Below are 27,897 nucleotides of genomic sequence, written 5' to 3'. Positions count from 1 at the left end.
AAGGCCCTTTGAGTTATTGCTAAACTTGCCCTGGCTACTGGTAGCTCCACATTTCCCAGCCCTTACCTCCAGTTCCCTCATTCCTATTTCCTTCCTGTCATCTGGCCTCAGCAATGTCCATGTCCCTTCCTTTCTTGTTGTTAAACGAACAGTTCACAACCTATACTCTCTCTCAGCCATCTCTTAAAAGTCTTCAGAATCAGGAGCCAGGTAGACAGATGCAAGGGCAGGAATGGCATTTTCTTCTTTGTCTGGTGGCACAACTAGATCCCTTAATTTCCAATGTCTGTAGGTCATAAGTGGGTTACCTCTCCAAACCTCAAGTCTCCCCTTGATCTGGAAACTTCTCCCCTAAAACTGGCTTAAGTCAGTGGAATCTTCCTTTTACAAAAGTGTTACTGTCATCTGCCTGTGATGACCGACTGTGGAGGTTCTACAGGTTGGAAGAGTGGTGGCAAAGACCAACCACTGACTTACAGATTTTCCACATGGAGCCCATATGAAGAGTCCAGACTCTCACCTGAATGAGGAGATCGATAGCGGAAGTCCTCTTTGGTCAGCAGCAGGAGCGCCTTGCCATTCATTTCGAATGTGTTGCTGTCAATTGGCCTTAAAGAAAACTCATTTTCAGCCCACTTGAGCCACTGGGCTACGTCATCCCTGCTCCAGTAGATTGGCTGCAAGCCTGTTGGAGAGAGAGCAGGGCAGAGAAAAGAGGTCTTATCAGTTGGACAGTTGGTATAAGGAATAAAGATCTCTGAAGAGTTAAAAAAAAAAACGAGTCTCCATGTCTCAAGAGCCCCGTTGCTAGATTCCAAGTCCCAGGTTAAAACTCAGGCTTCCTAAGTGCTGTCAGATTATCTTTTTTCTTGCTTTCTTTTTTTTTTTTTTTTTTAAGAGGAAACCTTGGCCCTCCCTTTTTAAGTGTCTGAGGGATGGTAAGTCTTAAAACCCTGCCCCAGGGTCTGTATTAATTCCAGCCTAAAGTAGCCCAGGGGCACAGATTTAAGACAAACTTCAGCTAGGCTTTGGAGGGGATCTTAGAATCAGAGCTGATCTGACTATAGCCCAGTACCCTTTTGAAGTGAGAAAGTTTCAAAGTTGGCCTTGACCTTCCAGAGCTGCCAAATAATGAAGTGTTCCCTGAAAACTCTTCCAGGAAGACTTACTCAGCCCCTGGGAAACCATCAGGCTAGCCTCTGGGAATAAGAGGGCAAGGTAAGGATGAAAGATCTTTAGCCTTTTTATTGGACTTGCTGATGTCAGAGCTTCCTGGGGAGGTCCTTCTGAGAAGGATCAGAAGAGGATGGTGGGAGGTCTGGAGTCGAGGCCCAGGGTGGCTCAGGTTGGGTCTCTGGGAGCCTGGCTGGGAGTCCTATATTTTTATATTGGTCTGCTGCTGTGGGAAACCTTTGATATATCATTCAAGTGATTAGGACAATGGTTCCCAAAGTTTGAACTAAAGAACCTCTTAGGGTTCCCAAGACTTTTGCTGGATATCTATGTAGTACCAAGTTTTTTCTTAATAATATTAAGAGATTCTTTGCCTCTTTTTCTCTTTTTTCCTGACCAGATAGTGGAATGCTTTAGTGGCTACATGACAAGTGATAGTGCAACAGATTGAATGCAGAAGACTTGAGAATTTAGTTATCTTCTATAAAGTGAGGTATTAAATAGACTTGTAAAATTGTCTAATGCTGCTACTTTTTGCACTGATTTTCTTTTGTTTTAGAAAACATTTTTTAAAAATATATATTTATATGAATGTACACTTGGCTTACTCTTTTTCAATGTTAATAAGTATTTTTAAAATTCTGTTTTAGTTTATAATATGGCAAATAGAGATAAGACATAATCCACATGAGCAAAAGTTCTTAGGAAGTCTTCAAAAAATTTTTAAGAATTAAAAGTAATCCTGACAGCAAGAATTTAAGAACCACTGGGTCAGAAGAAGCTAGAAGCTCAACAGAGCTTCAGTCTCTAAAATCACATGTTATGACTCAGTAGTTCAAATAGAGAACAATGGAATCAATGTTGGCTAAGAGAAGCTTCAGTCTCTCAGTGTAAGTTACTTAAACTTCCTAAGGAGACTCCCTGAGTGTGTCATAAAAGTGTCCTTCAGTTAGATCTTGGAAAGAATCACCTTTTACCCTGAAACATGTATGACAATGAACTGTGTAGTCTACTTAATGGGCTGCTGGAGTGGGGAACAAATGGCTGAGATTCCTTGGAGAATATCCAGGGTCTGGGCACGATGTTGGCTCCAAGTAGCTCCTCCCTGGAATATCCTTTTGAAGAAAGGTAGTTGGCTTCCTCTGACTCTATGGAAGTCCACTTAAAGCCAGCCATCTTGTAAGGCACCAATAAAACACTATTGGGCATCAAAATCATTAGAGCCAGGCATTTAATTAAGAGTTTTTCTTTTTTCTTTCTTTTTTTTTTTTTTTAAGGGGAGTTATTTTTTTTCACATGGAAAAAAACCAAGTAGCATTATAGAATAATGAGTAGTATATGATTGTTTCATGACCATTAGTTTAAAACATGGCCACTAAAGGATTCAAAGTTTAGGTTTTGACTATTGGCTGAGCTAGAAAGCAATGCCTGTTAAAATGGTCCAGGATATAGGAGGCACCCCGCTCTTTACAGTGACCTCGAAAATCCCTATGGGGAATTATAGTGAGGTGGTAGCTGCTCAGCAAAGTCTCAATTTTTGAGCCAGTGAAAACCTTCACATTTCCTACAGTCCATGGTGTCCCCTCTGAATGGGACCAGCACAGTGATTAGCTGTTACAGATGTCTACCTTTCTGTCCTTCACACAAGGAGCAGGAATACAGTGGCCATTATGGGACAAGTGTCAAGTCCAGTCAAGCTTGGCCTACGAAAGCCCCTGGTGGAGAGAGGGCCAGAGAGTACAGGATGCTCAGGCCAAGCAGGGAAAGCACGGGGCAGCTTGTGGGAAGTGCCGGTGCCAAAGCAGATACAGAACTGAATCTTGCACGGGAGGGGAAATGAAAGCAAAATGCTGAAGTTTCTGCGGAGGACACGCTGAGATGGAGGGAGGTGAGGAGAAGTGGGCGGGGGGATGCAAGTAGTAATTTGAGGTTCTTTATATTCTATGGAAGAAAATACTCATGAGTAATCTTTTCCCTAAATACAAGAAGAGTCACACACTGCAAAGGGTGCTGCTGGTTAAGAACAACTGTTTCTCTTCTCACTTCCCATTAATCGCTCCCACAGCCCAGTCCTTGAGGCAACCAGGACCCCAGCCAGGTGGGAACCCCTCACTAGGAATCCACCTGAGGCTCAAGGGACCCAGAAAGTGACAGAGAATACTTTGCAATCCAAGCAGTTTTACAAAAGTGACCCTGATGGAGAAATCTACCTGCTCGAGGCCACTCAATAAATGGATCAGTCAACTGCTCTTCCATTAGCATAAGAGAGAAGGTGGACAGCTCACTGATCTCAAAAGAGGTCTGCTACACTTTAGGTGTTGGAAGTCAAGTCCCCAAGCGATTTCCTTTTTAATTCCACAGAATAAAAAGGTTTGGTATAAGATGTGCTTTGCAATTCTAATGGAGGAAAAAGAAGCCATTCCCTCAAACCTATCCTTTTGTGTGTTAAAGCTTCTGAGTGGAACAGAGAATAGGACCTGGAGGCAACTCTGGTCTAACTGAAACCATTTAATTGACTAAACAGTCATTTATTAAGCACTTTTATACACCTTGCACTGTTGCAATCACTTTATAAATATTAGTTCATTTAATTGAATGTGCATATAACCCTTAAGATAGGGGCTAAGATTAGGAAACTGAAGCTCAGTACATTTAAGGGATTTGCTCAAGGTTGTACGGCCCTAGGAACAAGATGAGCTCAGATTCCAACCCAGGCAGTCTGATCCCAGGGTCTACATTCTGGTCCATCACTCTACGTGTACATACACATTTCCCTTCCAGATTCAGAATTGAGACTGGTTTTCAACACCTCTTAGGATTCAAAAAAGACTGAAACTGACTCCTACCTATTCAAGATTGAGATCCTTGGAGGCATTCTCAAGCTACCAAGAGAACAGAAATATAACGAAAAAAAAATCTTTAGATCCTCAGAGAAATAGATATATAAATGGGAAGAGGAGGGAGGTATGGATGAGACTCTGCTTTTAATGCCTCCAGAAACAAAGCACTACTTTCTGGGCTGCTTGTTCACTGCACTCAACTGCTCACAGCACTCAACTGCTTGGACTCTTCACATGACATCACAGCTGCCGACAGGACAGAGGCTGCCTGAGCAAGGTGAGAGGCGAACAAGTATAACTTGTTGTACAGTTGTCTCCTGAAACCTTGACTCAACACAGCGAAGGAACATAGGTGTTAATGATTATTAGCTGGGGAGCCCGAGACAGACACTGTATTGTTCTGCACCTATATACTACTTCCTGTGCACATAACAAACCCAGTGAAAGCGATTTACTAAAACCAGCATGTTTAATGCCAACTAATTTTCAGAGACTATTTGAGAAGAATTTTGCACAGAGGAAATGAACTGCTATGATTAAGAAAATCATGCCTAATTCCACTGCACTTTTTTCCCAGGGGGAGTCGAGTCAAGTTCATGGTATCATACCTTATGATACACCCAGGCTCTTAAACTTTCTTGATATCTTTAATTCCATGTTCAAAGTGGACAGCCACATTCATCAGGGCAATCTTACCCTCATTTCAGTCTTTGAGTTATGCTTATACTAAAGATGGAGAGTGTGCTGGGAGTCAGAAGCCTGGATTTTATTCCCAGATCAGCCACTAATTAACACGTGATTCTTGGGACTGAAGATGTGGCTCAAGCGGTAGTGCGCTCGCCCCGCATGCGTGCGGCCCGGGTTCGATCCTCAGCACCACATACAAACAAAGATGTTGTGTCAGCCGAAGACTTAGAAAAAAACATTAAAAAATTCTCTCTCTCTCTCTCTCTAAACAAAAAAAAAAAAAAAAGAAAAAAGAAATTAAAAACAACAACAACATGTGATTCTGGGCAGGCTGCTCAGTTTCTCCCTGGCTCAGGGGCTTCATCTGTAAAATGATGGACTGAGAATATGAGAGCTCTATTCCCTTCAGGGATTAGAACAGTCAGTATGCTCCTATTTTGTTTGAATCTTAAAAACCAAAGACTACAAACTGCCAGGTCCTTAATTTTTCTACAAAATTACTCCATGTTCATGATCATGACCCTGAGATTTTGTAACTTCCTGAAGGATCTTCTGAGTCACGGCAAACAGATTAGTGTTTAAGAGCGTCTTATATTTTCATTCTTGGAAAAATTTGTAAGCCAGCCATAGCAGTGATCAACACAGCAGTTTACATCTTTGGAGTTGATGAGATGCTTCCCCATGTTATCACCTCATGTAACTCCTGCAAAGTAGGTTAGATTCTCGTGTCAATAGAATGGATGAAGTAATGGAGTCAGTAGATGTGGTTTGAGCAATACGCAGTTCAAAGTTCTTTCATTATAGTAGCCACTTAGCAAAATCATCCTTCATCCCAAACTTTATGCATAAACAGGAATTTGCTCTAGATTCTATGGGTAGGAGGGCAGAATTACAAAGTGAGAGAGACAGGAGATGATCGGAGATTGTCCAAACCCTATTCCATTTTAATGATTAGGAAACTGAAGCCTGGAAAAGTTGACGAACTTGCCCCCAGGTACCCTGACTCTTTCCAACATCCCACGTTCTCTCAAAACCTGACTTGATGACACACAATTCTGTAACCCTTGACACAGTGAGGACAGCTATCACTTCCTTGCTTAGTCATCCTACCTTTGGATTAAGCATAAGGTCCAAACACAACCTTTGCATTATAGTTTTTAGACCCTTGTCAACCTGCACATCTCCTGTGAGGATGCTGTTGGGCAGACATTCCTACACAAACTACAGGAATAATGTAGGTTGCACCTTTCCTTTTCTAAATAATATAGTTCTATCAATAACAGTCAGCAATTATTGCACACTGACACTGAATCTAGTCATGACAATGATTATTGTTCTCTTACAGATGAGAAAACTGTAGCATGTGTAAACTGAAGTGGTGGTGCTGGGACAATAGGCCCTCTGGCGCTAACTCTAAACATCCACCATATGACCTCTCAAGTAGCCTAACAGTAACAGCAAGCACAAGAGCTTTCTGTGTGCCACACTACTTTCATAACTCATTAATTCCCACACTAACCCTGTAAGGCAGGAAGTATCACTATCCATGTTTTCAAAGGAGAAAACTGGAGCTCAGAGAAGTTAAGTGACTTTGCCAAAGTTCAACAGCCAGGAAATGGAAGACCCAACATTTGAGCCCAGGTGGTCAGACCCAAAGTCCATATCATTAATTACCTCTGTCTAAGCTTATTTACATTTTGGCAGGACAGAAAGCTCAATTCATAAACTCAGAAAAAAAAAAAAGAAAAGAAAGAAAAGACAAAAAGGAAAATGTTTCACAGCAGTTAAGACTGCAGGCACTGAGCATCACATGAAATTTCTATTTCTCAGCGGTGTGATCTATACAAGTCACTTAACCTCTTTATGTCTGACTTGCTTCAACAGAAAAATAGGGAAAACTTTCAACATATGAATTAAGTGCCATTGAATACTGATGACATGCTTATCAAATTTTTAGATGACATAAAGCCAGTATAAAGTGAAATCCTATAAATAATAATGATGATATAAAAGATATGCCCATATCTCCTATAAAGCAAGCATTTAATACATATCGGCTACTGCTTTTCTTCTATTGTTATTACTGTGACCATGTTTCTCTCACCCTGAGTTGTACTTGTATACCTGGTACTTGGAGCCCAACTGTATTGTACTGTCATGTGAAACTAATTAAAACAAATAAAAAATTAAAAAAAAAAAGAATTGAAAACTTCCCAAAAGCTTAAAATTATGCTTGATAACCAATACTGCAGGATTCTTATCTTCTTAGCAATGATCTTGGTACCCAAATGATTACCCATTAATTAACTCAATTGCAACTCATTAATAAGATTAAAAAAAAAAAGAATGCACGTTAATCAACATTAGACCTCATCATTCCAGTTTCCTGCAGTATCTCCAGATTTGAATCTCTTTCTAGGATCATCTCTACTCTGCAGCTTTGATAAGCATCTGCCACCTGAACGGGTCACTGACAAAGTGCTGATCTGGGGACACTCCGAAGACACCCAAGCCACCTCCTTCCAGATGGATACTGATCAAATGATTGGCTCCCTCGGGGTAGGGTCCTTCTCTTATCAATCTACCTAAGTAGTCTGGTAATTGGACTATGGTTCCCAATATTATTAATAAAACATTTAGAAATTAAACAAAATGCTTTCCTGGTCTCCAGAAATACAACATAAGTATAAAATTTATAGCAACCTTACTGAAGAAGATGAGGATGGAGAGCAGGAGCAGGTGTCTGACTCCAGAGTGATACATTTTCCCTAAGTGCTTGAAACCCAAAGGTTTGAAAATCTGCGCTGAACTTCACCTGGAAATGCTATATCAGGTCAGTTGTTTTACTCTTTCCAGTCTCCCCACCCCCACATACTTTCTATTTCTGGTACCCTTTTCTAATCCTAACACCAGGGAACAATGGCTCATCTTTTTTGCAATTACCTCTTCCATTTTCTGCTCCCTTAAGGGTCACTGTCAAGGGTGACTTTCACCCCTGTAAGTTCTCTGGCCAGGAATCACATATGTCTGGGCTAACAGCTTCAAAGTTACTTAAAAGAACTTGGATTTGAATCCACCCGTCTTGGGCTTCAATTCCTTTGTGTCAGTGTGTGCACTACCTGTTTCAGTCTTGTTGGTGGAAGACAGGGAAGAAGAAGTTGGACAGTTCTGCTTTCCCTTTGCATATGTTAAAGTTACCCCATCTGACCCAATCAGAAGGCGATACCATGCTTCTTCTTATCCTGCCCATCACTCATGGTTCTCCTAAGCGCCTCTCATAGTTTTCAGCTCACTTAGTTTTAACATTCTAGATCTAAGAAATTCGCCTTTATATTTTTCTTTTCAGTAACTTGTTTTTTTTTCACTCATTATATACATCTTTTTAAAAATCCAAGCTCATTAGACTGGTACAAAACAGTGGGAAGATAAATTGGCATGATCTTTCTGGCAAACGACTGAGTGATATTTTAAGAGCCCAGTGAATGTTAACTTCTGAGAATCTACCTTAAAGAAATAACTTTGTATACAGAAAAATCTTTCATGCACAAAGATGTTCATTGTTATTTTTAATATCAAGGGTTATTTTTAATAGTGGAAAACTGAGAACATACATCAGGGAATAGTTAAGTAAACTATTAACAACATCTATAATAAAAAGTATGCAACCAATAACATAACCTTTATAAAGAGTACATATTCATATTGAAAACCAAAATAGTTGTGTGTACTCATGTGATCAAGCTAAAGTCATGCACAGAACCACATTATAATAAAACATAAAAATGTTAACAGCAACTGTCACTCAATAGTAAAATTATAGGTGATACTTATGATTTTTTCTCTTAATTTCCTTATTCTCTATATAAAGCATGCATTGTTTTTATATTTTAAAAAACTCTAGTTAAAAACAACTCATCATATTCTTTCGTTATCTTCCCCTTCTCATTCCAACAAGTCATATGCAGTTGATGAGTCCGAGTTTCATTTTACAGGGTGGTAAGCTGTGATGTAGCATTTCAGGTCATGGGATCATAGGAACTTCTCTACACTTTTAAAATTTGCTATCTTTAAGTTAAAAAAACAAACAAACAAACAAAAAACAACACTTGGTCATGTCTTTCATTTCCCTTCCCTAATTAATTCTGTTTTCACTTTTACCAAAAGTTCTCATCATTTCTACTTTGTTAACCAATTCATCATTTGTCAGTCTTGAGTCCAAATTAGCAGTGCCCCTCACTGCCTCTTCTACATCCTCAGAGATAAAATTGCTAATCTTTTTTCCTCCTACATTTTTTGTTGGTGCATTATAGTTGTACATACTGATGGGATCTGTCGCACATGCACACAGCATAACAATATAAAGTTGCTAATCTTTAGGCACAGATATTAAGAATTAAAATGTGTGTGCATATAGCTGAAGGGGGTTTCTCAGTGATTGCACATGGGGCTAGGCATACAATGGTCCTCCAGTAATGCTAGACTATACAGTCTAAGATCCCCATTATTAGGTGACCCACCTCCGGGCTAGTTCTGCAGCCTGCAACTGCCACCCTTATCCTTTCATCATTTAATCCTGCTGTGGCTTGAACAGTCAGGACACTTTAGATCTGTGCGGTTCAAAACATTACCAAATGCTTCCATACCCATGTCATCTCAGCAAATCCTCTGTGAAGGAGCTAAAGCCGGCACAAAGACATTTACAGAAGAATCTGAAGCTCAGAGAGGTTGAGGGACTTGCCCAAGGTTACAATGAGTCTAGGACCAAAATTCCAGCTCCACCTTATCTGTATCAGTCCAGTGAATTTCCTCTGGGTCAAAGGAAATAATGATATAAAAGCCCCTTGCACTCTCAAATGCACTGTAAAAATATAAAGGATTAGGAATAATGAATGATAAACTTGACTTCTCAGGCCTAGTTTAGCTGTAGATCCTGAATACAGTGCCCAGAGAGCATTTTCTGACCTGCACAGAGGGGCTGCAGCAGGCAGGGTTTACCAGCATTCTTCCCCTCCAAAAGGAAACCAAGTGTCTTCTGAGTCTTGGAGCTGCTTCCAGAGGACGCATCTCAAAGAGCTCCAGCAGCTCATCCTCTAGGCCTGTCTCTAACCTTGGATGTGCTCTTTGATCAAAACTGCTTTCTGTACGCAAATTCTGTCACTAGGGAATTGGAAGCTCCAAACCCTTCTTATTTTTGTCCTCAAGGTTACCCTGAATCTCAGCACTCAGTTTCTAAGTGGAGGCTGGAAGGTTCTCCTCATGTCAAATACCCAAGAACAGGGATTCTTTATGCTCATGTTTAGATCCAAAATCATATACAATTCCCTTGAATTATTTTTTTCTTATAAACTTCATTTTGCAGATTTTTCTGACTTAGCCTCAAAGGGGTTTGGGCAGAAAACCTGTTGACAGATCAGGTGTGCTTTTTAGATCAAAAACTGGCCCATGGCTTGCAACTGACCCTCACAAACATGACTTTGGAGGCTGCTTCTCATTTCCACTTTTGGACAGCAAGCCTGATGTGGGAAGAGACATATAAAAATGGGGCCAAGAATAGTTTTCACCTTCTCAGGCAAATTTAAGTATGAAATGCAATAGTCCTTATAAAGACTAGCACCATACCAGATATGTGGTAGTGCTGTGCATTTTGGGGGGTCAGGAAGAGAGCACAGCCTAGAGAGCAGACTAGTTATACCTTGCCATGTATCTCAGGAGACCCAACTACTTTCTACAGCTCACTGGAATGTCAAAAGCCGGAGCAAGGTTTCTTGTCAACTGTGTGAAGCTCTCCCAGAGCTTTGAGGCCTATGCAGCACTTGAAGAAGAGGCTGGCATCATCAGGGTCCAGACTAGGAAAATGGGTGAAGGGGAGACATGAATAATGATATGTAGTAGGTGAGAGGGTGGAAGAACAAGGGCTGAGCAGAAGCCCACCCAGAGCCCAGACAAGAGGGAAACAAGTGAAGTATTTGCCTTAGGTGTAACATTTAAGGGGCACTTTAACAACCTCAGCATTAAGATAAATATTAAGCAATTAAGATAAATAATAACAGTTTAATGAAACAGTCAGCCCTATGTAATCTATGGGTTCCACATCCATGGATTCAAACAACTGTGGATTGAAAATATTTTTTAAAAACTGCATCTGCCTATGCAGATATTTTTCTTTATTCTCTAAATAATACAGAATACCCAGGATTTATATAGCCTTTACATTGTATTAGTTGTTGACAGGAATCAAGAGATGTTTAAAAAGGATATGGGAGGATGCATGTAGGTTATATGCAAATACTATGCCACCTTGGATTTGGGTATCTGCAGGGGTCCTGGAAGCAATCCTCTGCAGACACCAAGGGTTGATTATATTTTAAAAATTAAAGCTAATGCAAAAATTCATGAAGAACTAAGCATCAACAATTTAATTGAAGTCATACTGAAAAGAGAAATGATGGGGGAGGGTAAAGTGTTAATGGAAAGGGGGGATAGATTAGAGCAATACCTCTCAACTTTTGGAGGCAAATAATCCCTTTGAGAGTTCAGGGAAGAAACTAACCCTCTTTTAAAATGCATAGGCACAGGCTCAGAAATATCTGTCTGCAATTTCAACATTTACGGACTACCTCAAGTTTATGCATGGATCATTGGAGAATCAGTTTAGCATTTTTCAGTATCATGTATGCAAATGAGTAAAAGCATGTGCCTGTGACACAGTGCAAAAACAAGTTAGATTTAAGAAGAGAAATACATACACATATCTCTCCCAATATCTATGGGGAAAAAAACAGAAGAGGGAGGCAGACAGGAAAGGTGTTCTCTTTTTACTCTGAAATGGGAGGAACATGAAATTATAAAAGCTACTTTGGGTGTCACTGGAAAAAAGTACACCTGATCTTAAATGGGAGGATGCCCCTTCCTTGGGTATATTAGAAACCATCGATAACATACTGAAAGTTTTTATTCATACCAGTAGAGATTCATCACTGCAAATTATCTTCATCTATGAAGAGCGAGGCGATATAGGTACACAAGGAGAGAGAATATTGGAAGAGGTGCTTCTAAAGCAAAGAGGCAAAAGGGGCAGAGTTTCCCATACTGCAGTGCAAAAAGTTACCAAATTTATGCCCACAAGAAGGTCAATTTTAAGAAAGAAAAAAAATAAAGAATAAAAATAAATATTAAGAGTCGGAGCCAGGCATGGTAGTGCATCCCTATAATCCTAGCAAAGGAGTTGGATGTTCCTCAAACAGATTTAGTGAGCAATCAAAACCGCTAGTGAAATGCCGGTGTGAGGGTGATTTTGAACCCTCAGTGGAAATGGACAGGGTACAGAAGACACAAAGATCCTGTTGGATGTGCATGATTCACAGAACACGGATGAAGTACTAAGGGCTTCTGAACAAAAGAGAATGAATATCCTTTCTTTCTCCTCTTGCTCTTTTAAGCCACACACAGATGATCTCTTGTGCCCACCACAGCCACAGTCTACAGAACATTTCTCTGCAAAGTGTAACAAGAGTAAAACTCATTCTCATTCTGGACGGGGACCAGCTCAGCCCAATTGCTGGTATGGGAGAGGCTGTCCTTTGTGTGGTTCAGCTGCTCCTGTCCCCTTCCCTCCTGGGCTTCCCTTTATTCTTAGCAAATGTGAAAAAGCAAGCTGCCTTTTCTCAGGACGGAGACAATCCCCTGCTATCACTGAACACCAGAGGTGAATGGGAGGTGAGGGAGGTCTGGGAAGGCAGTGGAAGATTGAAGAAGGATGCGAAGTGTTTAACTTTTACAACACTAACTCCAGAAAATATATATTAGGGCCCCAAAGACAGATTGAACCAGGGGTGTACAGCAACTTAAAACACTTCCACAGCAATGCTTTTCTTGAAATGTCTCCTTTTAAGGAGAATTCCACTCCATGCCTCCTTCCTCTCCTCTCCACTGACTCTTGGGAGAGGAACTCCAAGTGTCTCCAGGGCCCTGCTGGTGGCCTCTGGGTGTTGAATCAAGTCTCCTCTGAGAGGCCATCTGAGCTGACGCTGAATCAGCATCCAAGGGGCAGAATGACAGCACAGGCAGGATGAAATCATTTTAACAGCGATGCTGACGCCTCATGAAACAAAACAAAACAAAACAAACAAAAAAAAAATCAAACTTGGACAAGCAACTGCTATTTAAAGATGATTGTGTTGTATTTGCATGCATGTGCATGTGTGTGCATGCACGCCACATGCGCGCGCCTATCTTCTGTTCCTCACCCCCTCCATCCTTCTTTATTCACTGGGAAATGTCTTCTGTAAATTTGTCCATAAAACATTCTGTTACTAGTTCCAGAGTTGTAAAGGTTACTGATACCCTGGTTGCAGGAGTAGTCCCTTGGAGTCAGGAAAATAAAAAAAAAAAAAAATACAACACAACACAAATTCTGTCACTGCTTCAGGCCAGATCAGTGGTCACAAGGACACCTGAAAGCTCTCTTACTCCATTATTTTATCTAAATTTTACATTATTCAAACTGTGGATGAAGCATGACAAATCCTACGGAAGAGAAAGCTGGTAAAGGGGAAAACTTGAAGTCAGTGTGATCCGTTCCTATTTGGCTTTCATAGGCAGTCAGGGAAGAAGCCAGGTGGCTCTTCAGTGTCAAGGATGGATCCTCAGCTGGCAGGGGACCCTGACAGCCAGGACACATAATGGCACAAGATGCCAAAGAAAGGAGTCCTGGACTTACTCTCACCCAAAGGTGCTTAGGGCTTACAATTGTTCAAAGGTCCTTTTCATTCTACACCAGACAAGAGGTATAAGTTATGATATGGAGTTTGAGTTCTGGAAAGAGACCTCTGTTTTTTTTCTTTTTAAATTTTGAGTTGGGAACCTGAGAAAACTGGGAAGAGAATGAGCGGCACATGGCTGATGGTGCAAGCAATGTTCACTCACATAGTGTAAAAACACTTTCCCTGGGCTGGGGTTGTGGTTCAGTGGCAGAGCGCTTGCCTCGCACATGTGAGGCACTGGGTTCAATCCTCAGCATCACATAAAAATGAATAAACAAAATGAAGATATTGCATCCATCTATAACTTAAAAAATATATTTAAAAAAAACCCCAAAACAAAAAACATTTTCCCAAGGCCAGCAGAGCTCTTGCTCAGATGAGGTCTCCAGCAGATTTGCAGGCTGACCACCTATTCTCCTACTGCTTATCAAAGCATGCTGGCCACTTTCATTTCTTAGCAAGAACTATGGACTTGATGGGACTATTAAAAGTCTCCTTTAGCCAACTTTTTATAAAATAGAGTCCAAATTCAAATTTGAATCCTGTTTGTATTACCTACTAGCTTAATAACTACAAAGGGTTGAATGGTGGGCCACCTCCCCCCCACCAAAAAAAAATGATATGCCCATATCCTAATCCCTGGAACCTGTCACTGTGACCTTATTTGAGAAAGGGTCTTTTCAGATGTAACTTAATCAAGGATGTTGAGATGAGATCATTCTGGATTCTGCAGGTGGGCCCTAAATTCAATGACAAGTGTCCTTATAAGGAAACAGAGGAGAGAGAGAGAGCAGAGGAGATGGCCATGTGCAGACAGAGCCCAGACTGGAGTTACACAGACAAGAGCTTGCTTTGGTTTTCTGCTACGGAGAATCCTATCATCCGCAATAGGGTGAAATTCCTTTGCCTTTAATATGTGTTACTTTCTCTTGAATTGTTTATATTTCTTTATTAAAAATGTTTGTCTTTACCTTTTGTTTCTCTTTAAAACCTACCTTTTAAAACAGATCCACTTTATATTCTTACTAGTTTCTTCTTCATTTCTGACATATTTTTTTCTTTTATTAAGCCTTTCCTAAGTTCTGCCATTTCATATCGAGGTTTTTTTCTAATTCTAATTTAACATTGTCTCCCCCTCCCGTGTTTTAGATCATTTTCTTAATTTCTTCTAGCAAATTTAGAGGTGAGTGACCATTTTGATTGTTCCAAAGACATGTGGTTTGGGCATGCAGGGATGCTCTTCTGCTTCTTACTCTCTTCCTTCTAACTTATAAAAACTGTGTATGGGATTTGACCTCACTACTTTCCTATTACTCATTTTTCATGTGGCATTTGTTTTCCTTGAAATTTTAGGAAATGGCATGTTTCCAACTTAACCTGGCTCTCTCTTCAATTTTTTTTATCACGTAGTGATAAAAATATATGGCAGCTGGCTTTCTGAAATCTTTCCCATCTGTTTTCTTCTGGGGAGCTTTCTCCCAAGTTTCTGTTGTACCTATCCTGCTCCATTTGCTTCCACTCCCAGTAGTTTCTCCATAGCACAGGGCTGTCTTGGGAGGTGGACACAGCTGGTTAGGTGCCCAGAACTACACCCTGCAGGTCCCCCACTCTGCTGCTGGAAAGAGCAAAATTACAGGACTACTGCTTTCCACCATTCCTCCACGTTTCCACTGAATACCTCTCAGCTATTTGGGTTTTCTGTTCGAAGGTCCATTGAAAACTGCACTGCATCTTGGGGTTATACTTTTACCTAGTTTTGTTTATAAGTATTGCCCAAGGGTTTTTGTTTTGTTATCGAGCTACTGTGCTCTTATGTGAAGCCTCTGAGAATTATGCTATTGTCTGTGCTGTCTTTCCAGACTCTGTCCCAGAATATTTCATATTTCAAAGGACAGCATGCCTCCAGTGTCTTATAAAAAAAAAGAGCACCAATCTTCTGTGTCTCTTGGTGAACCGCTGCTGTGTATTGTGACAGCAAGTAAAAGAAATGTGATAATTAATCTCAGGGGTCTCTGGACACAGTAAATGGGGTCACGGCCCAAAGTGCAGGAACCACTACATTCAGGAAGCACAGAGCTCATCCAGAGGGAACATAATGAGAATCAAATGGCTGCGAGGCCCAGGGGGCCCTGGGAGTCAAGGGTGGGAATGCATGGCTTCTCACATTTGAAGAACTAAGGAATGATTTCAGTGAAGATAAACTTTCCCAATGGAGGGAATTTCTGGTGGAGTTTAAAACAACAGCAATAAAGGCACACAACCTTTTGCTATCTTTCATGTCAGAAATATAAAATTTTTAAAAATTCACAAAAACTTGAGTTTAGTCTGTTGGCTGGACACTTCAGCCCCCCCTAGATCATGGTGAGGACCTCCCTAGGTGAGTCCCGGGCTCAGTGACAGACAGCACTGTCAAAGAAATATAGAGTTTTAGTCACTGACTTCCACACACGAGCCTTTGGAGGAGCCTGTCAGCTGCTCCTCTCAGAAAGAACCCACAAAACCAGCGAGGTGTGCATTGCCGGGGGCCCTGCAGGTGCAACTGGCCTTGTTCTCGGGCTCCAACCTGCCTTTGCACTTTTAACCGCCTCCTTTCTCCATCAGGGTTTTGCCCATCTGGAAGACCCAATGCATCCCCAACCTGCCAGTAGCACCAGGGGATGCTGTCGTGGGCTGATAATTTTTAAAAACGGCTTTTTTAATGCGGCCCTTGGAAACTTTGCAAGGAATATATCGATTTGAAACACTCAAGCTGAATTATGGAGCTTTGGCAATGGGAAATAAATCTTTCCTATTCTCCATGCCCGTTGCCAAGCGCAGCTTCCAGGAAGCAATGGCTGTCCTTTCTGGAAATGAAGCAAAACTCAAATATTCTATCCCTCTCCCCTGACTCCCTCCATCCCCCTTCGCTGCAATTCACTGACAAAAGCACTTTACATTCATTGCTCATTTGCCTGAATAGGCATTGGAATTAGTAATGCCCAAATTAGTAATGCCTGGCTGCGGCGGCTTCCTAAATAATGAGGCCTGATGGTTTTGGCAGGCCCGGAGGCCTGGGGAAAGCAAGCACGCAGCACGTCATTAGGTTAAACACTCTTCCGGTTTTATAATCAAAATTTCCCCTACAGACCTGGATGTGCAAAAGTAGAAAGAACATGCTTACTGATGCTGGAGATTAACAAGACCAGGAGTCAGCGCTGGGGTTGGAAGGTGGGGACAGTGTTCGGGAAAGGGGATTCATGCTGGAGTGTTCTAATGCACACGGCAGGATTAGCACACAAACTTCCTGACATCTGCTGTTTCTTTCATTTAAATCTGGGTGATCATCTCACCTGGCACTGTTCCAGGGGAATTCCCGTCATTACCATCAAAACACAGTGTAGTCTAACTGTGCAGAGTGCTCATCTGTCCATCCCTCGGCTCACTCACCCAGGTGCCTGTCCATCTAATGTAGAAGGCACCCACTGTGCATGGCATCTCCTATTAGGGACAGGGACTGTCAAGGGGATGACACCTGGATTTATGGTCTGATAAGGAAGCAAGGAATGTAAAGAGAGGCTTCCCATTAGGGCACTGGTGCACAACCGGGGAAGACTGAAGGATTGGGTGACAGCTTCCCAGACAGGGAGCACAGCAGATGCAAAGGCATGCACGCATGAAACAGCACTACCAGTCTGGGAAACTCTGAGTCATTCAGCAGGACTAGAACATGAGATGCATGCAAGTGTGTGTTTAAATGGGGATGGGGTGGAGGCGACAGAGCCTCTCTCCATTTTGATGCTTAATAGGCATGTTAGACTTGATCACTCCCAAACTGACCTTCAGACAGTGCTCATCCACATCTGCTACTCTGTCTTTCCTGTCTCAAGAATGCCAGCTCCATTCTTTCGATTGCCAAGGCCCTGCACCTGGAGATCATCCTCGTCTGCTCTTTCTTTCACATCCCCTTCCAATCCACCAGGAAATGCTGTGGACGCTCCCTTTCAAATATGTCCAGATCTGACTGCTTTCGTCACATCTGTAGCTGCCTCAACTAGTGAGTCCCAGACACCATCCACTCTCTCCCAGTCCCTAACTGGTCTCCCAGCTTCTACCACTGCTTCCCGATTGTCTATCATCAACACACCTGTCACAGTGATCCCCTTAAAACATGTCCCTCTTCTGCTCAAAATCCCCCAGTGGCCTCTCATCTCAGAGTCCATGCCGAAGTCCTTAAGGTGATCTTTTGAGCTCAACATGATCTGACCCCCTCTCTGAATTACCTCCCCTCTCCTGTTCCAGCCACACTGACCTCTGAGCTGTTCCTCAAGCATGCCAGGCACATTCCTACCCCAGGGCCTTTGTCTTTCAGCTGCAGCATTCCCTTCCTAGATAGCCTCCCTTCTTAAGTCTTCCCTGGATATTCCACTCTAGAATCACAAATCTCTGTTCTCTGACTCCTCCTTATCTTCTCATGTATATTTTTCCTGAGCATTTACCCCTAATCTATCTGTTCTACTACATACCTTGTTTCTTACTCATTTTATTCATTAGAATGTGAATAAATCTTTGTTTTGATTTCTGCTGTAGCTTCAAATGCCTCAAGCAGTCTCTGGCACATTCTAGATCCTTGATGAGTATTTCTGAATGAATAAGAAGCTATGCCACGCAGAGGAGACAGTGTAGTATAGCGATTAGGAGGGTGGCCCTGGAGTCAGGTGACTGGAGTTTGAATCTAGGCTCCCTCACTTAGTAGCTTTCTGTGCCTCAGTTTCCAACTGTAAAACTTGAGATAGTAACAGAACCTTCATCAGGAAACAGAGCATTAAACATGTTGGGTTATATGTAAAGCCCTCAGAACAGTACCTGGCATAGATTGAGCACTTGATGAATGCTGGCTGTTATTAAGAAGGGCCTGTCTGCTGTACTGAGTTTAGACTGTATCCTAAGGCTACATGGAGTCATTGAAGGATTTTAAACAAAGGAGTAACATAATCAGATATTGTTTCCAAGGATCGTTCCAGCTGCAGAATGGAGAATGAATCAGATCAGGGTAAGACTGGTACGAGAAGACTGGTCAGAGGCTATTGCAGAAATGGAGATGACAGATATTGTTAACTTGAACAAAAGCAGAAGGAATGGAGAAAGGATGGGTTCATGATATTATGGGGGTAGAATTGATGGAACCTGGAGATTAATTCAATGTGGAGGAAGCAATGACAAAATCCAGGCTTCTGATTCCTACAACTAGATGGATGGTGGTGCCTATCCACCCTGGTCCACAGGGGCCCGGAGAGGCTAAGATATAGTATGTTTTGTTGAATATGAGGTGACTGTGGGATATCTAGGTAAAGAAGCCCAGCAGGCAGTTGATTGGTGTATCTGGTAGTTAAGAGAAAGATCTAGGGATACAGGTTTAAAAAAATAATTTGCTCATTGCCATGATACTGATGGTTGCTGAAGCAACAAGGGATATACACAGGCTTCAAAAGAAAAACATTTAAGAAGCAAGCAATTTTAAAAAGGTGTGCTCTTGAAGGGTGACGGGACAGCAGGAGAAAAGAGAGTGTGGGAGTGACCATCTTGTGAGCCAAGACAGAGTGAGCTACAGGCAGTGGTCAGACAGAGAGTCAGGGCATGTCCCACGAATGTAGCATCTAGAGACTGCAGCCACAGCAGAGGGGCAGCAGGGGTTGAGGAATTAATGGTTAAGCAAACGAGGATTATGTGTGGATAATTCTTTCCAAAACTTGGCTATGAAGAGCTGGTGTGTCGGGGAAGACTGATGTAAAATCCAGGCAGGTTTCTTTCAAGATGAAGGCGAACTGCATGCAAATGGTAAAGAGGCTGACTATAGAGGAGACAGAGCTTGGGAAAGAACCCCTGTATCCTGGGTTGGGAAGCCCTCTTTCATTATGATAGGAGGGAGTGATAAGGTTGGGAATCAATGCAGATAAGCAGGAGGTAAGAAGCATGAAGAGTGCAGGCTGACCCCTGTGAAAGAGGAGGCTAGGACATGCAGAAGAATGGGTAGGACTGTAGGCCAGACCACATGGTGCCCATCTGTAATAACTGCAGGGAGTGGGCTGACAAGAGGCACCCTACAGCTATACAAACAGTGTATCAGTTAGCTTTTTGTTACTGTGATGAAATACTTGAGAAAAAAAATAACTTAAAGGAGGAAAGGTGTATCCTGGTTCATCGTTTCAGAGGTTTCTGTCTACTGTCACTTGGCCCCATTGCTGGGACCTGTGGTGAGGCAGAACATCATGGTGATGAGTACATGGCGAAGCAAAATGGCTCACCTCATGGCAGGAGGAAGCAAAGGGAGAGACAGGAAGGGGTCAGGGTCTCAATATCCCCCTTAAAGGCACACCCCCAATAACTTCCTCCCACCACACCCACCTCTATAGGTTCCACCACTTCCTAACAGTACCACAGAGTGGGGACCAAGACTTCGACACATAACCTTTGGGGATATTTAAGATCCAAACCATGATAAACAGTGTAGAGGGCCCAGATGAGGGAAGCATTTCCGCTTTTCTATGGAAGCACAGATTTTAGGTTCTGAGATACCAAGCTCCATATTTTAATTGGTATGAAACAAAACTGTAGCAAATATTCAGTGAGAATATACACAATTCCTTGAGAAATCATCCTTAAGAACTATTCCTATTACTCCTTTGATTAAGTGCATTATGGCTCCCCACCAAAGGAATATTCTGGCCCATCGAGGCACTTTTCCAGAACTTCCACCCAACCCTTCCCCACAGCTGTCCTGATCGGCATTCCTCAGTGTGCCTCTGCTCTCAGACATGCTCCCTCTGGCAGACATACGCTTCTTCTCCACCTTTGCCTTTGAAACTCGCCTTTTCCTTAAGACCTTCCTGAAGTCACTCCTTCCAGGAAACCTAAAAAAAGTATTCTTGTCTTTTTGCTTCTGCAGCACTTTGAACATGTGTACAGAATTTCTAGACACTGTTGAAGTTATCAGTGCATATGTACTTTTCCCTAGTAGGCAATAAGCTCCAAATGCAAGCCTATCTGTGTCCCCAGGGAACCCAGCATGGTAAGGGTTCATGCACTTGAGATGGCACAGGAGCTGGCCAGGCCTAAGTGTTCTGTTGGTGGCAACAGCAAAAAGATTTTGACAGATAATAATGATTTGTGCATTAAAACTAAAAGCACCCTACAGGGTCATGATTCTGACTAGAAAACTATATTATTAGTTGGGTAGACATAGAGATTGTCAGTGGAAATCAGTCCTTAGATTTGTAATACAAAGCCAGTGTGGGAGACATTTTTTACCCCCTTCCAGTTAATTGATTTTTTTATTGGCTCTTCTTCCTCCTACATTTTCCTTGTTTGGAATCAGAGAGACATTTTTCTTTCTGATATGCTTTATCACTAATTCCTATTTTTTGAGCTTCCACATTACAATACAGCAGATGTTGTAAGGGCATCAAGCAAACAGGATCTCTAATGCCTCCAGAGAATAAGAAATGAAAGAATACTAACTTCTAGCAAGACTATAATTGAGATTCTATCATATACCCAGTGCTCTGAAGATGCTATTTCATCTTCATAACAACAGAAAGACAGATACTACTGACTCCCTTTTCCAGATGAGAAAATGTAGATACAGTCAAACTTGTGAAGGTCCCAAGTCCAGGAAATGGCGGAACCAGGACTTGCAGTCCAGCCTGTCTGACTCCAAAATTCAGGTTCCCTACCATGTCACAGCACCTCACAGATGTTCCTTAAGGTTGGACAGCAACATCCCCACTGCCATCCTGAGGATGGAATGGCATGTGTTATCCCTGGCTGGGGACTTTGGACATCTGAATTCTAAGTAGGATGTGAGTCCACTGAAGTGATGGAAAGAAGTTGGTGTCTGGTTAGTTTCCATTTGCCATAGGGAAATATCAAAGGAAAAGCAGGAAACCATTTAATTTGAGTGACTTTAATTCTAAGAAATTGTCAGCTGCAGCGTGGGCCCTTCACCAGCTCCCACCCCTTCTAACTCAGCTCTCTGCCATGTGGCACACCCTACCCTTTAGCACAGATGGAGACATGGCTGACTGCAGGTGCACAGCGGGAGGAGCCAGGGCTTCTGAGTTAATGCTCAGTAGTCTCTGCATGTCTTGAGATCTCTCTTCTATGCAATAAAAACTGAGAGGGTCAGGTAGCTGGGAACCAAGTAGGAAATAGCAATCTTTTAAAAATGTAAGGTGGATCACGTTGCTCCTTTTCTTCCAGAAGCCCCCCAAGGCCTCTTAAGCTCCTGCCTCAATTCCCACACTGCCTTCTGGTAGATACGCTTACCCAGACTGGCTCACAGTTCCTAGAGGCACCGCATTCTCTGGCCTTTGCTCGTGTTATACCCTCTGCCCAGGATGGGACGCTTCTATTTTCTATCAGAAGAACCATGCATACTTCAAAACGTGACTATTCCTTAAAAGTCACCTTCTTTGTGAAGTCTTTAATAACCTATACCCAGGAAAGATTAGACCGACCATCCTCAGAGATGTTGAAAAGCAGAGAAAAGAATATTAAAAAGTAAAAACTGTAATGAAACTGCCTTTTGCATCATTTTTGAGTTTCTCACCCTTCAACAATTGCAGCATCCTGTCCTCTGCCCTGTCAAATGAATTTATTTGTTGTGTTGGTTGCCAAATATCCCCCAGCCTAAGTCGGGTTGGACAGCCACACAGAGCTCTTCTCCTGGATGTCCTTCTCTGAACAAATCTTGAGAAATGGCTGGTGACACTTCACAGTTTGTAAAGTGCTTCCATACACATTATCTCATTTGGTCTTCCCAACAGCCAGGTGAGGCAGCCGTGTGGACAGGATTGTTCTTATTACAGCTGGGCAACCTAAAGAGAAGGAGGCTAAGGGGCTAGATGGAAGTTGTCCAACTAGTTAGAGGCAGGTTCAGGATTAGAACTGAGAAGTTTTCTAGCTCTCAGTTTGGGGATCATTGAATACATTAAATTCCCCAAGCAAAGGTGGCATTATGAGTTAGTGTCCTTTAGGAGGACTGTTCATGTGTATCCAACCATTTAAAACCAAGCCCTGGGGACTGGTCACCTTAAAATATGATCCTATACCTTATTATATATCAGAGTAGTGGGGGCATTAGAGAATCACAAAAAGGGATTTGAAGCCTAGTGCTTTGTCAAATGAGGGACTGGACATGAAGGGTCTCTGACATTATAAAACACTATTAAATAATAAGGAACTATTGAATTTTGTAGCATAATGCAACTTCTGCAGCCAGGCATGTGAACTTTTGTTTTGTTTCCACTTCAAGTTTGAAATCTAATCATTTGTAGTTTAGACCCAAAGTATTAACTTTTTTTAAAAATAAAATTTCATTTACAAGAACTAAAAAGGATACAATATTTTAAATTGGTACTGCCCTGGAAAATCATGGTGGACAGACACTTGGATTCCTCCAAAAAAGATCTGGAATATAATAAAACAGACCCTTAACATGAAAAACTCTATTGAATACAACTTAATCTTTCTTCGATTCCTGAGTGGGTAATTTAGGATCTTATAGAACTTTGGGGTCACCATTATAAACATCAGCTGTCATTGTACTGGTAAAATATGTGATGTGCCCGTTAATAATAGCTTTACAATTCACAGAAAATCAGATAATAGAGGTTTTACTGTAAGTGGGATCATGACGGTTAAAAGAATCAATGCATTTTCCAAAAAAGCCTAAATCATTTCTAGGAAATAATTCATGCTCTGTGAGAATAGAGCAGAATTTACAAGGAAGTTCTTGGTGCTCCTTAGAAGAAAGATGCTATATAATTGTAAGCTGTTCTTCGTTAGTAAGTTTTCTCTCTGCATGCGTATTTCTCTGTATTATTGCTGTGGTTGTTAATCCTGTACCCAAGGTTCCCTCCTCTAACTGGAATGAAAAATTTCTCCAGCTTTTCCTGAATCAACACCTACCCCTGGATGGGCCTCCAACAAGTCTTTCAAGGTCCTATTTGAGGAAGAGGGTGGGGTTAACAATTAAAGCAACTGGGCTGGAGTTGGACTTCTCAGCTCTGATTAAGATAAAGCCAGCCAACAGTGAGGTGGGTGGAGGAAGACACACTGCAGGGCCACCAAGGGTAGAGTTTCCACACTGTTTCATTAGTACATGAAACCTATTCTGTTGACTATGAGTCCACTGTGAGCTGAAAAGAAGTTAGCTCACTTCCTTAGCATCTGGGGTCCCATAATTCTGAGTCATGGCCACATTAACTGTGCTACTGAACAGCTAGAGCTTGGCAGTGCAGCCAACCTCATGGCTCACAGTGCCTGGAGCTACCAGGCAGGGAAGCAGGCTCCCGCCAATGCAGGGCAGAGGAGGTGGGCATGCAGAGGGGTTTGTTTGTTTTTAATCTTTAAGTCTTTAAGTGCATTATATTCTCTAGAATCCAATTCTCCCCATTAGGAAGGATGGAAAATTCTGATTTCCTGGAGGGCAGGTTTGCCCTGGTTGTGGGCTCTGGCTTGAAAGAACAGGCCTGACCAAGTAGTCGCTCAGCGAAACAAAGCCGTTCTGGGTGAACTGAGGTTCAGAGCCCATAGGGGCGCCCTTCCCTGGTCAGAAGCAGCCATAGTCCAGTTTCCTAAGGCCTCTTGATCGTCGGGGAGCTTCCTCGCTGACACTTGGGTGGCAGGAAATCACTAAGCTATGAGGATAAAGACCAGTTGGGGTCCCAGTGCAGCTTTAGGGCAGATTTCTATTTCCCCCTGTGGTGGAAGAAGCAGATTCCAAACTACATTCAAACACAACACAGTGCCCAGCATGGAAGAAATGAAACCCTTTAAATCTTCAGGCCTTCATATTGTACCCTTCCTGCTGCTCCCAACTCACAGAAGCCTTCTATTATAATAGTCCTAGGAATGTGTACTTAATAGAAAAAGCAAGGTTTAGTGGTTGCTGTCAAAGAATACCAAGGGAACACTAGGGAGAGGAGACCCGCCTGCTGGAAGAGCCTCTTCCAAAGTCTGATGGCAGCTTGTTACAGAAAAACAGGGAAACCCACCCCAAAACAAGGTACATCACTCCCCCTGAGGGCTACCCCTGAGTGTGAATGTTGGGGAGGCTGGAGTTGAAGGGGCTTTGCTGCTTTGGTTGCTATGACTAATTTGGGGAAATATCTAAGAATTATTCCCATATCACTCCCTAAGGGGCCTGCGTTTGCTGTGATCTAGCACAACAGCATACAGCCAGAAGAGGAAGGGACCCTCATGGACCCTCACCAGCCTTTAGGTGGCAATGAGATTTGTGCCAGACTCTGCAAAAAGTGTAGATATAGTTCATTTCTTCCAAAATGGGGGACTATCTACAATAATGAGCAAGAAAATAATAATTAAAAAAAAAAAGAAAACTCTGAACAAGTGGAGAAAGACTCCTTATAAACAAATACCTTATTACAGGTATTTTTTGGTGTTGTATAAATTTTGGGCTGAAAGAAAGCCAAGGATTAAAATGAATTAGCACTAGGAGAATTTTCTTATCCCATGTGGATGATTTTAAAGTGACACTTTTAGACAGGGTTAGCCTATGCAAAACTCTGAAGTAAGCAATTCCATCTCAGGTTATAGTTCTCTGCCCTTAGCCTTGAGGATGGTACGAGGTCTCCTTGAATAACAGAGGGAACCCAGGCTTTGAATCAGGCAGCTCTGGTTTTGAGCCCCAGCCTGTTCCTTTCTAGCCCATGCCCTGGGCAGGTCACTTAGTCTCAGGTCTTTATCTTCTCATCTTTAAAAGCGCACCCGAATCATAGATACTGTTGTAAGAGTTGTGTGTGTGTGAAGTGCTGGTCCTCCGCAGGTGCTCAAAAATGTTGCCTTTCTTTTCCTCTTTACTTCCTAACTCTCCCCTGCATCGCCCCCAGAGCCTGGGTCTTAGTGATCTGCACGCATATCCCTGTTTCCTCTCACCACCGTCACCCCCATTAAAACAAGCTTCCAGGAAAGGATCTAAAAATGATTAATGTTGTAGTGAAATGACCACCAAGAGTTTAATGAACCATCTCCCTGACCTGTGTGCCTTTTTTTCTTTTTTAAAATAAAAATTCATGCTCAAGGAGTAAACTGCTAATGGTAGAAAAATCCAGGCACGAAAAGGAAGGTTCGGGAAGTATTTTGAAGGCAGCAAATCTTTTCTGGAAACTCTGAAAGCAGACAGATAAGCAGATAACTCCAATGTCAGGGTCATCATAGAATGTTCCAAAAGACACTGCTTCTTGGAATTATCACTGGACTTTGCTAAATTGCCTTTCCTCTTCCTACTGATTGCTAAGCTTTATATTTAAACAGAGCCCTGGTCATTTTTAGTTAGATTCTAAATGAGTCTGGTAACTAGATCGCATCAGAACATGAAGCAAAGAGGAAGACTAGTTAAGGCTGAGCTCCTGTCATAACATCCACATCCAGGGTATTGGATGATGAACAGAGTTGGGGAAGAAAAAAAACACACAGCGGGGAAAACAACATGAAAAGAATCAGTAATTTGCTACATCACTGTTATGGAAATAGTGTGAGGCTTTGTTTTAATTAATGTCATGTATCCAAGAGTTGAAAGAACTTTCTGGAAATTGGTGTATTAAAAAAAAAAAAAAAAAAAAAAAGCAAGGGCTGCCTGTGAGATAGTGAGATCCCCATCCTCAGCAGAGTCTGAGCAGTCCTCAGTTGTCAATGCTGCATAAGGAATGCTGGCACTGGGCAGGGAGGAACTGGATGATCTGGAGCGTCGGTCTGAGTCCTACTATCAATCTAGAAAAGCATCAGCAAAGACAAAATAATACTACAAATGTTCCAGAAGGTGTAGGTTGTTATTAAATATGGGCCCAGTTCAGCCAAATGGGGAAGAGAAGAACAAGGAAAATCTGACACGCGGATCTTACTGTGATAGTCCCACTTATTTTAGATTGGATCTGAAAAGCCAGAATGTCGAGACATCAGAGGTGTTTTTGTTTTAGTGTGGTTTCTCTTAAACTCATCTACACTTGCACTTTCTCTCCTGGTGACATTTAGAAGCCATGGATGGTGACACACAATGTGGGTTCTGAGCTGCAGAGCTATGGGCATTCACCAGGACTCATATGGGCGCCTCCCCCCAAATCTCCCTTTCAAGGTCTCTGGAAATGCACCTGAATGACTGGCTTTCTGTGCTCCTTCTAATATAAAAAAAGTGCTTTTCTTCATTGGTTTACAATGAACATAAACCTAAGGTATGACTCCGTTACCTTTAATTTTACTCTAGGATACCATAATCCAGAAGGAATCAGGAAAAAAAGAAAGGGTTAGAGTTCATTATTTGCTCTCAGGACCAGCTCAGGACAGTCTTTAAGTAAAGTGTAGATTTCATCCCCAATTTCCAGGCAATAGCTGAAAGTAGGCTTTAGGGTGGACAGGGAGACTGGGAGGATCCAGGCATATGGCATAAGGACCAATGAAAGACCATCTGCAGATATGGATCCCTCCCAGCCCACAGGAGGCTGCAGGAGGAGCTAGACTAACGTGCTGATTGTACTGAATCATGCATACACCTCGTGGCCTCTCTGCTTTATTAAAAAACATTTAAAACCACACAGGAAAAGAACAAATATATATTCAAGGTAATTATTAAAATGTACCTTAGGTCAAAATGTTTCAAAACTTTGGAAAATCACTATTTTGGATTTCTCCTTCTTAGAACAGAAAACAGTGATGTGCTTCTGTGGCCATGGTTGAATAAATATGAAACTTGATTTCTACTTTACTTGTTGATTTTCATTCCTCCTGCTTACAAACTTTTTTCCTTTTCCCTTTACATCTCTTTCATTCCTTTTCCTCTTACTGTGCTTTCCCCTGCTCCTTCTGAGCTTTCCTTCCTCAGGTTACTTTCCATTACCCCCTTACCTGTAGCCTTGTTCACCCACCTCCCACCACAATCAAGTATACAGTCCCGCTACCAATGAATCCCTGGATCTCACCCTTCTCTAGTATCCCTCCTCTTCCATGTGCTGCTTGATTTTCACAGGTCCCTTACTATCATTTTCTTTTAGTACCTTACTGCCCATTACCATATTATTTTCTAAAAAATACTTTTTTAAAAACAAATTTAATTTTAGATGAACACAATACCTTTATTTTACTTATTTATTTTTATGTGGTGCTGAGGATCGAATCCAGTGCCTCACACATGCTAGGCAAGTGCTCTGCCACTGAGCCACAACCCCAGCCCTGCTACCATCTTCTTTAATGTAACTTTACTTTGCTTTCCATTATACTTCACTTTGCTTTTCCATTACACTTTGCTTTCCATTTTTCTTATTGTACGTGGAGAAAATAGGTAGTAGATGGGAGAGGTGATGATGGCTAAAATTAGGGAGAAAAGTATGGAATTCACATTAAAACTGGAGTCACTCATATGACAATGCTGGTTCACGGGGCGCAAT

At 42.0% G+C, this 27,897-nt stretch overlaps 1 protein-coding gene across 2 annotated transcripts in view; it reads right to left on the bottom strand.

Annotated features, from left to right (window-relative positions):
- Etv6 (ETS variant transcription factor 6) overlaps positions 1-27,897 on the bottom strand; it is a 221,465-nt gene that overhangs the window by 47,474 nt on the left and 146,094 nt on the right. For both annotated transcript variants that reach the window (XM_046435609.2, XM_046435610.2), the window contains exon 3: positions 521-685. In XM_046435609.2, coding sequence (XP_046291565.1) covers positions 521-685 — 165 coding nt within the window. The remainder of the gene's footprint in view (positions 1-520; positions 686-27,897) is intronic.

Source organism: Marmota monax, unplaced genomic scaffold (assembly GCF_021218885.2).
Source record: "Marmota monax isolate L192 unplaced genomic scaffold, Marmota_monax_Labrador192_F-V1.1 WCK01_AAM20220418_F8-fsc00012, whole genome shotgun sequence".
NCBI classification, from domain to species: domain Eukaryota; kingdom Metazoa; phylum Chordata; class Mammalia; order Rodentia; family Sciuridae; genus Marmota; species Marmota monax.
This window is presented reverse-complemented; position numbering and strand designations above follow the sequence as displayed.